The 11,141-nt window shown below is 44.8% G+C and overlaps 1 protein-coding gene across 1 annotated transcript in view; it reads left to right on the top strand.

Moving 5' to 3' along the window:
- Positions 1-220: 220 nt before the first annotated feature.
- The window catches only part of bmp2k (BMP2 inducible kinase), a 66,949-nt gene continuing 56,028 nt past the window's right edge, over positions 221-11,141 (top strand). The window contains exon 1 of the mRNA XM_080765849.1: positions 221-1,660. Coding sequence (XP_080621975.1) covers positions 1,504-1,660 — 157 coding nt within the window. The 5' untranslated portion in view covers positions 221-1,503. The remainder of the gene's footprint in view (positions 1,661-11,141) is intronic.

Raw genomic sequence — 11,141 nt, 5'->3', positions numbered from 1 at the left:
ATCAGCAAACCCCGCCCTTCTCCTACTCGCGCGATAGACTGACTGACACCAACACCCACCCAATCAGAAACGAGCGCAGCGTCTCTTTCACCAATCGGAACAACGGGAGAGGGCGGGACCGGCAGCCGCTGGGGTTAGGTTGTCAACGTTGATTGGTTGGCTCCTCATAACAGAAAAGAACCCACCCACTTCTATCTTCTTCATCCTCCGTCCGCCCGCCTCGCTCGCGCTGCTTGCTTTGCTGCCGCCGCCAGCCCAGCGAGAGTTCTGTTGAGTTTAAAACGGTGAACTTGAAACGAAACAACAATAATAATAATACCAATACTAATAATAATGAGCCGCAGACGACGGACGAGAGGCGGTGGGGAATGAGCCGAAAAAGGACCGAATGTGGGTGTTTTTTTGTGCAGCAAAGCAGCAGCAAGCAGGGCTCTCTCTCTCTCTCTCTCTCTCTCTCTCTGTAACCCCCTCCTCGGTCCGGGTCCTCCCGGGGCGTGTTGCCTTCTTTCAGTCAAACCGCTGCATGTGGCGTGCAGGGCGGCCGCCCGTAACGCCGAGTTGTCGCTCCTCCGGTCCGGACTCCGGAGCAGCAGCAGGAGACACCACCACCACTGGCGTGTTAGCCGAGCTAAAGCTAACAGGCTAATAACGCCGCGGCGAGGAGGAGGCGGTGGAGACTAGTGGAGGTGAAGAAGAGGAAGACGTGGTGGGGGGATATTGTAATAAAAGCACAAAAACAAAACGAGCCTGTCCTGTCCCCCAGGAGGCTGTTCGTGGGGGTTACCTTACCTAACCTACCCCACCACTAAAACAAACAAAGCCACGGTCCGTGCCACGGCGCCGCCACCAGCAGTGTTCTTCTTTCTTTCATTGTTGTGTTCTGTTCGTTTCGTTGACTTGACTTTGACTTGCAGCAGCATGCTAGCTGCAGCTGGAACACTGCTATTACACAGCGTGATGTGTCATGAGTGTGACTGTCTGAGGGAGTGACTGTCCGGAGCTTCACCACGACGCAAAATCAGGAACAAACAGCCGGGTACAGCCAGGCGTCAGGAGGAGTCGGGACAGGCGGTCATCTGGGAGTGGAGTTGGACTCTCTAGACTCACTGGACTGGATGCTGCTGTCATTCGCACCCCGGCGGTGGTGGTGAGTGAGGAGGAGGGAGCCAGGCAGCGGGACGTGATCTGGAAGATATCCTATCCATTCACTCACGGCACAGCCAGGCCGACGGGGTTGGTTTAGGTTAGACACAGACTGTTCTTTCTGGTGGATCATGACGGTCGAATAGCTCCTCCACCACTACGGAGCATGCAGGAGGACAGAACACTCGGTTGATTGGGAGGGGACGGACGGACACAGAACGTCGCCGCCGGGTGGTTGTGGTACGATTCAAAGAACTTTAGTTCTCAACGCCATTTAGTTTGATTTCCTTCCAACACAAGGGTTGTTGTTGGTTGGTTGGTGTGTTGTTGCTGCTCAGACGAGAGTGGGAACTACTAGAAATGAAGAAGTTTTCACGAATGCCAAAGTCCGAAAGTGGCGGACTTGGAGGAGGTGCGTCCGGCGGCTCGGGGTCCAGCTCCGGAGTCAGCAGCTACTTGGGGAAGGTGTTTGCCGTGGGCCGTTATCAGGTCACCGTGGAGGAGCTGATTGCAGAGGGTATGTACTACCGTAGCCTTGTGGTAACAACATGTCTGACACTTTAATACGCACCATTCATGGGATCCACGCTTCATTCATTGATCTATACACAATTCAAGTTCGATCAACAATGGTCAAATGCCTTATTTTTGAGGGGCGCTGGCTAGACCCTCCTAAATACAGTTTAATGTTTGTTTTATGTTTGTTTTAAAAACGCCATTGACAATGAAGGGAAGATTTACGTCATCTTGTCCCCAACACAAACATATAAATCCCATTAACAATAAAGATAATTCAATGTTTGTTTTGACACCGTTTGTTATATATCATTTTCATCACCTAATTATAGCAACATCATGAGTGTTAGACTTTAACATATTGGCGTCCCTCACTTCAAACGGGTGTGATTTTTGTTGTTGCTCTACAGTTGTGTTTTTTTGTTTATTGTTCCTTTAGTGCTGCAGTACTTTACTTGGTGACATTCTCTGAGTCACCCAAACGTCAGTGCAACTATTAAATATTCAGTATGCTCCAAAGACAAAGTTGCTTAGTTCACTGCAGAGATGGTTCCATCATAGACCTAGAATGCCTGTGATCATTTAATTATACGTCGTACATTTTCATGTATCTCGGGCATAGATAGATCCCTTCTGGTAATCCTGGTAGAATTGGAATATGCGCGGCATACATGTGATAAATGCTCCGTTTGCACTCGCCCATTAAATAATTCCAAAGACGTGGAGAGAAAAATGGTCCTCTAGTTTTATATCCATGTGAAAGTTCTGGCACAAAACGTGTATTTAGTGAATTATCACCACTTTTTCACGAGATGCACACGGACATCTTTCTCTCCCGGCGAGGGGGGCCGGAATAATCGATGAACTGATTTGACAAATACGTCCGGTTTACAAATACTTGTTTAACCTGTCAGTGTAGCTATAGCTAATAGGGAAGCCCGACTACAATTACATGTTTTGAAAAAGAGAACAGGACTACCTAACTAAGTGGGAATGGGGATATAACATGCATGCATATGGCATTTTACTTCCTTAAGTGGCTGTTCTATGGCATTTTACTTCCTTAAGTGGCTGTTCTGGCATGGCAAGCTGATGGCTTTTCAACTAAGTGAAAGAAAGCCATGTGTCAATGAACACCTACAGTCCTACACAAGGAAGCTTTAAACGTCATGGTTCCTATGCAAGCAGAAAGGGGCAAGCCACACCTGCTGACCTCTAACCTTGAAGGCCCGTATACGTTGTCAACAATGACACTCATGTCAGTGGCATTAACCCATTCTGACCTGAGATCAGATTCATACAAGGTTTCCACTGGACACACACTGGTCTGATTAACACATTCTGACCTGAGATCAGATTCTAAAAAATGTCAGTCGTTCTTCGATTCTTAAAAAAATAGCAGACCTACAAGCTCGTAGCGCGCCACTCGGTGGCGCGCTATGAGCTTGTAGATCTGCTATTTTTCAATAGCTAAAGCATAACATGATGCTAACACCAAAATGGGTTCCCGTTCAGAATGGGTTAAAGGAGAATTCCATGCTAGAATGCTTTCTTGTCTTTCTTACCTTTCTTTGTAGTTGTTACGTCCCCACCAAAGAGGTCCAGGTGTGTTTTTTGTGCAAAAACTCCTTATTGGCTATTTTCCCTACCATAAGCCCTCAATGAATTGCATTGCATTGAATGGGGCTATGGGGTGTTATGCTAGTTCGCTTATTTCCATCGAAATAAGTAGTAAAGTGTGCCGCTTGGGATATTATTTACATTATGAAGAGAGGATATATACGAAGAAATTATAATTTTGAGCGATGGAAATAAGCGAATTAGCACAACACCCCATAGCCCCATTCAATTCCCATTCAATTCAATGCAATTCATTTAGGGCTTATGGTAGGGGAAACGGCCAATAAGGAGCTTTTGCACAAAATAACACCTGGACCTCTTTGGTGGGGACGTAACAACTACAAAGAAAGGTACGAAAGCCTTTTAGTATGGGATTCTCCTTTAACACAAACGGCATTGATTGACGGTGTCCTTTGTTGAGTTGCGTAACATTGCAAACATGCTGTGGTAGTCACGATCTTACGAGGGGCGGAAGAAAAACAAAAACAACAAAAAAAACCCTGTCTATGTTCAGTTGTCTGTCTTTGTTTGTGTTTTACAATCTAATCGTGGGAAGTGGCTCTAGCTGGAATCTTCGCCAAGAACACAAAGGGCGATCCTGACTGCCTCGCTCCTCGCAGCGTCCCAATAATACGCACCCACCGTTTCTAATCTGGGCTGGGGGTGAACATTCAGTGAAAACGGCTTGTGTGCTGCAAGTTCAGCTTGTAGATCGCTATTGTCTGCGATTAGATTTGATGTAGAGCTGCAGGCACGTGCAGAGAGTGTTAGAGGGGCAGCGGCTGAAATCCCGTAAGAGTGTAGATCAGCTATTTTCGGGGTGCAACCCTGCACTCTTTATCTACGGGAGATGCGTTGTGTTACAGTGTAACGACATGGATTTAGAAACATATTTGTTCAACGCAAAATTCTGCGTTCCAAGTTCAAGAGACTTCGGGCCGGGGGAAAAAAAGCGATTCTCCTGAATGCTGCCTTTCCGGCATGGCATGGAAAGGAGTGGCATTTTGCATTTCTTTCACCATGTAGTAAACGCTGCATTCATGGTTTTGGAGAGGGCAGGTGTTTTACAGACGGGTAAAAAGGGCAGGGGCTGAAGCCCCCTTTGATGTCTATGTGTGCACGTCCCTGATGTAGAGGGGGGGAAACGTAGCGAGTATAGGGCCCCTGGGGGCCCCCGGTCAACTAGTATAGGGCCCCTGGGGGACCCCGGACGGTCAACTAGGGTAAGTGCAGTGGTGAAGCACTGGTGGACGCAGTCACCCCCCTCTTGGTTCTCATCGCTGACACCTCTCGACGCACAGTGCTGCTGTCATACTGTATGTATAACCCATTCTGACCTGAGATCAGATCCTAAAAATGTCTTCTACATCCTGACAGTTTTCATTCTGACCTGAGATCAGATTTAAAAAAAAAAAGGTCTTCTATGTCAGTCTCTCTTCGATTTTTCAAAAATAGCAGACCTACAAGCTCGTAGCGGGTGCAGTACTTAGTTTAGACAGTACTTAGTTTAGACAGTACTTAGTTTAGACTAGTCATTTGGTTAGACCAGTCATTAGTCCTACAACTACAATCTATCTCAAACCCTCGCCCTAACCCTAACCTCCCACGGGGCAGCGCACCTAAACCTAACCTTAACCCATGTCTAACCAATGACTAGTCTAAACTAAGTATGCACCCCGCTCGTAGCGTGCCACTCGTGGATCTGCTATTTTTCAATAGCTAAAGCATAACGTAATGCTAACACCAAAAGGGGTTCCCGCCCAAAATGGGATAATGGAGGACAGTGGGCAAGGGCAGGGAGAGGCTCATCAGAATGCGCAGCCCGGCTGCCTGGGACGTCCCACAAGCCGGGCGGCGTCTGTCTGTCACTTGGTGTGACTGCTTTCAGTGCAGAATGAATCATGGGATGATTCCTAAAGTGATTAGTCTTAAAAAGACAAACGAGTGGCCGCACACACCGATAGCCAAAGTGCCGATTATTTATTAGGATGCAGAGTAGGAACCAACGTTTCGGCAGATGCAACTGCCTTGACGTATCTGCCGAGACGTTGGTTCCTACTCTGCATCCTCCTAATAAATAATCGGCTATTATATCGGTGTGTGGGGCCACTCTTTTGTCTTCTTAAGACTTATCTTTGTAGATGTTTCTGCCGTGAGCTGGCACCACTGTCCGTCTGCTACTAAGACTGGTGTGCGTTTAGCATCCTCCTGCACAAATTATGATTTATTCCTAATCCTAAAGTATCACCGTATTCAACCATTTGTCAGCGGTTTTCAGCGTTGACGAAAAGCCTCAAAGTGTAACCTGGTGTGCCATTATGTGGCCCAGGTAGGAGGAAAGTCTCTCATTATCTGAATCATCGGGTACCATCAGTTAAAAAGATGGGTAGTGGTTATTATTGTATAATAAATAAAAAAAAGGCCTAGAAATTGTCTATGGTAATTAAGCTAGTTTCTCTCCTTGTAACTCATCTGCAGAGTAGGACAGTTATTATGTTGAGCAGGAACTCCTCGTTTCCCTTTGTGGTTTCTGTTCCGTCTGATGGCTGTCGGAGAGAACCCAAGAAGAAATAGAGCAGAGATCTAGTAACAGGATGCATCTGTGACTGTGTCACTCCGACTCGTGCTCTACTGAACGAAATATCTTTGGTCTTAATAGCCATTCTTTTGTAGCTTTGGCATCTTAAACATGCCCTCTCTCTCTCTCTCTCTCAACCGCAACACAAGTCTTTTCTTGCAATCCCTCTCTCAGAAAAAAAAAGTTGTAGTGCTGAGGAGGACCAAAATTCACAAACACATTTTGCAGTTTGCACAACATGTCTTATTCACTGCCTACACAAGATACAAGATGAGCCCTGCCCTGGCCTGCGCCAGCAAAGCCCACACAGTCATCAACCTGCAAGGGCACACATAGGGTCTATCTATGCACACAGAATAACTCCTCCTACTTCCGTGCCCCTTCCCTACTTCCTACAGATGATACTAATTAAGGCTCTGTTCCATTTTTGTGTACAGTGGTTCTCAAACATTTTAATTTCAAGGACACCATAACTCTCAGTTGCACACCTTTACGGGGCCATTCAAGGACACTTTGAGACCCTCTGCTATAGCAGAGTATTTCCAGTGAGCCAACATGACAGTCTGCAGGTCTTTGTGCACTTTTTATGTGCATTTCTTTTGGAATACTTTGAGCCCTGCCTACGCACCCGTCTCTGAGCCTAACAGGTGTGCATAAGACCTTGTTGCAGACTATAGAGCGTCGCAGTCCCGCCCCCCCCCCCCCCTCGAGAGACCCGGAAAATAAATCGCTGTTAATTTTTCCTCATAGACTTTTCAGAAAGTATTTATTTAAAGACGTTTACGCCGCGGACAAAGCCAACTCTTGTCGTGACAAATCATGACAATAAACACAATGTTTTGGGCCAAACGAATAATTAGAAATTAGAAAAAAACGGCAGGTTACAACACTTTTTTGTTGTTGTTTTTCTTCTTATAAATTATTTGATCGGCCCAAAACATTGTGTTCATTGTCATGATTTGTCACGATCCGAGTTGGCTTTGTCCGCGGCGTAACCGTCTTTAAATAAATACTTTAGGAAAAGCCTATATGGAGAAAATGAATGGAGAATCATTTCCTGGACCACCCGTTGTTCTGAAAGGGGGAGGGACTGCGACGCTCTATAACGAGGCAAAGGATACATTAAAGGATCGTCCACAGCCAGGGGTGCCCAAAAGGTAGATCGTGATCTACCAGTAGATCACAAAGGCTGTGCAGGTAGAACACATGACATGCCCCTAAAAATATATATAATTTAAATATAAAAATGTATTTTTGCACCTGCCACTTGAATTAAGGTGACTTGATTGATTGACATCAAAAAGTGCCTGTCAGCTCAAACCCACAATGCAAGTCTTTGTTTTCAAGTGTATTGCGCACAGATGTCAGTAGCATTATACAGTTATATATATATTTTTAATCCCTACCAGTTCCATTTCCTCCCCTCCTCCCTTCTATTCCTCAAGTGCGCCTCTAGGTACATTTAAAAATAAATCAGCAATGGGATAATACTGTTTTTTTGGTGGGTAGATCTTGGTGAGCTCGTCATTTTGAAAGTAGCTCGCAAGACCAAAAAGTGTGGTCACCCCTGGACTCCACACATACAGCAGTACAAAAAAGTTGCATGCCATGATGCCAAATCCAGTGCACAGTATATAGCTGAATAATGGAATGGCTGCTAAAACAACAAAGGGAGTCTAGTACCAACGAACAAGGACACATGTTTCAGAAGGGGAGGACACTGTAGCAGCATGGAGAATTTAAGGCCTTTTTATGAAGTCACCGCACATGTCGAAATGTTAGTCGTTTTTGTATACTAGCACCTAATAAAAAAAGGCTTATTCATTGTCTGTGCTGCTCCGGTGCCCTCTCCTTCTATCTTCGGCTACTAAAACAAGTTTGGAATGGAATGGATACTAGTACAATAATGAATGTTCTGACTGCTCTTTGCGCGGGTACAGGCTTTTAGTTTAGACATGGTATTGGTTCCGACTGTCATTAGACCCACAACCTGTACCGGCTCCACAAACCCTAACCTAACCCTAACCGCAAGCACGGGGCGCAGTGCATGTTCCACTGCATGTCTGACCATAAGCACGGGCGCAGTGCATGTTCCACCGCATGTCCGACCATTGTTTCAGTGTTGGTCCGTTGGTGTGTCTAATCTGCTTGTGCATCCCTCTTTGAGCATGCAATTTATATCGCCATTAAAAGCTCTTAACCCATTTTTACCTGAGATCAGATTCTAAAAATGTCTTCTACATCCTGACAGTTGTTTCTATGTCAGTCGTTCTTTGATTTTTTTCCCTAAAATAGCAGACCTACAAGCTCGTAGCGCGCCACTCGGTGGCTCGCTATGAGCTTGTAGATCTGCTATTTTTCAATAGCTAAAGCATAACATAATGCTGACACCAAAAGGTGTTGGCATAACTGACCTGAGCAAAAGAACTGACCTGAGCAGTGAGCACACATTTACGTGTAATTAGCATATGTGCAACTATGGCATAAGTATAGTGGATTTATTCCATTCTGTGCAATTTGGCATCCTTCTAGTGATACTGGAAAGCTTAGTGAATAGGCTAGCAGTGCTTATTTTTACACTTTGAAAGCAGCAAAAAAAACCCTTAGTGGAATTTGAGGCCAAGTTGTTTACTGTGTAAGTGGAACCTCGACTTAAGCCAAATTTGACCCAGACGGAAATTTCCGGTCTTTTCCAAATTCCAATCACAGCGATGGTCTTGGCCAATTTTTTTTTTTGCCTAATCAAATGCTTAACCCATTCTGAACGGGAACCTATTTTGGTGTTAGCATCATGTTATGCTTTAGCTATTGAAAAATAGCAGATCTACAAGCTCGTAGCGCGCCACCGAGTGGCGCGCTGCGAGCTTGTAGGTCTGCTATTTTTGAAAAATCTAAAAAACGACTGACATTTTTTTAGAATCTGATCTCAGGTCAGAATGAGTTAATCAGACCCAGTGTGTGTCCTAGTGGAAACCTCGTATGAATCTGATCTCAGGTCAGAATGGGTTAAGTTTAGAATGCTGCTGACTTTCTTGTCGCGCATACTTTGTATATCCGACACAATGACTGACTAAATTAATTCAAAACATGTTATTTTCAAATCTGGCATGCGAGCTCGTTCAGCAACATTACATGTCTGTAATTAAGATAATTTAACCCATTCTGACCTGAGATCAGATTCATACGAGGTTTCCACTGGACACACACACTGGTCTGATTAACCCATTCTGACCTGAGATCAGATTCTAAAAATGTCAGTCGTTCTTCGATTTTTTTCAAAAATAGCAGACCTACAAGCTCGTAGCGCGCCACTCGGTGGCGCGCTATGAGCTTGTAGATCTGCTATTTTTCAATAGCTAAAGCATAACATGATGCTAACACCAAAACGGGTTCCCGGTCAGAATGGGTTAAGAACGTTGTCTTGGGCTATAGTTTGTTTTAACTTTTTAGTATTGGTAGACTTCACTGTGTTTTGCATTGGTTGCTGGCAAATACCTTAGTTGATGCATTGGCTACTTGTGACTATAGTAACTTTTGAATATGTCAAGTAGACAGAATTTGATCTAGAGAACACATTTATGAACTATTCTTTTGTTTCCTCTCCATTCGTTTTTTTTTTTATTACAATAATTCCCCTTTTGACAATGATCCATACGGTCCCTCTCACTGCTATCCCCAACAGTTGTTCCGTGGTCGGGCAGGGTGTAACCACATGCCTCCTGGCTCAGACACACATGGAGTCGACAGCTGCTTCTCTCACCTGACGGTGAAGAGCTTTGCTGTGATAGGCCCGTTATATGCGACTGCGTGCAGTGCAAGTTAACCCATTCTGACCTGAGATCAGATTCTATAAATGTCTCTTCTACATCCTGACAGTTTTCTGAAAAAGCTATGTTTCTATGTCGGTCGTTAAAAAAAATAAAAATAGCAGACCTACAAGCTCGTAGCGCGCCACTCGGCTGCATCTGAGGTGAACGGGTGAAGTATAGGCCCGTTTTAGTAACGTTTTATTTTTCACAGGACATGCTGACGATGCAGAATTTCCCGTCAGCAAAATCTGACACCTCTTCTTCACAGTTTTTCAGTTTCAGGGGATAACCTGTGATGAGCCACAAAATCGGTTCATGTCTTGTCTACTATACACGCAAAGGGTTTGCTGTGTTGAACACGAGGCTTTTTTTTTTCATCATGTCTTGATTCTTGGAATGGCTTTATAAGATAGTGTGCAAGCAAGTGGGCTTCTGGCCCCGTGCGTTACTGTGATTTTCAGAACGCCTGCCCTGTTATCAATGCAAATCGGATTGCGATTGAATGGCGTTCTGTCAATGCTGGAGCGGATTGTGGGATGGGATGTGAAAGCCTCCGGTTTACAATGTCCTTAGTGTCTTCTTTTGTTAATGAAAGGAAAACAAACCAGAGCAAGCCTAATTAGATAACCCCACTGGGCACACAGTGGATATTAGAATTTAAATATGCTGATAAGTAGGCTGAACATAATCATTAGTAATAAACACTACATGGCTGACCACTTTAACCCTGATTTCCATATTTGGGGCATAATCTGTTTTTCACAGTATAATAAATACCGTGGTGGCTGAATAAGTGGTAAAAATACAACTGGGATACTTGCTGCAGTTTTAGATACATTTATCTGGGGCGGATATTTATATATATTTTTTAACCCATTTTGGGCCGGGAACCCCTTTTGGTGTTAGCATTGCGTTATGCTTTAGCTATTGAAAAATAGCAGATCTACAAGCTCATAGCGCGCCACCGAGTGGCGCGCTACGAGCTTGTAGGTCTGCTATTTTTGAAAAATCGAAAAGCGACTGACATAGAAAAACATCGCTTTTTCAGAAAACTGTCAGGATTCAGAAGACATTTTTAGAATCTGATCTCAGGTAAGAATGGGTTAATGTTTTGTGTATGACCTATTTGATCCTCCCCTTTTTTCTCTCCTGTCAACCGTTGTGAGAGTACATCCCATCTACATGATTAGCATATACTGTACTGGCCATGAATGGGTGGATTGTGTCCCCTTTGTGGTCCTGTTCTAGCACCCTATAAAGAATGCTGGTACGGTGCAGTACTGGCTCCCATGGTGGGGATAGCCGTCTTTGTGCTTGCTTATTGAGGCCTTCTGTATCTCGACCACTACCCCCTTCTTTGTGCCATTTGCAAATTAATTATTTTTTTCCTCCCCAACGCATTATTATTGTCCTGTCCAAATCTGAGGAGGGCATTGATTGGCCTCGGACAAATATGGGAGTGAACTCGGGGGGCC

This window comes from Protomyctophum bolini (assembly GCF_963924005.1).
Source record: "Protomyctophum bolini genome assembly, chromosome: 6".
NCBI lineage: Eukaryota > Metazoa > Chordata > Actinopteri > Myctophiformes > Myctophidae > Protomyctophum > Protomyctophum bolini.
Note: the sequence above shows the minus strand (reverse complement) of the source record. Positions and strands in the feature narration are given on the sequence as shown.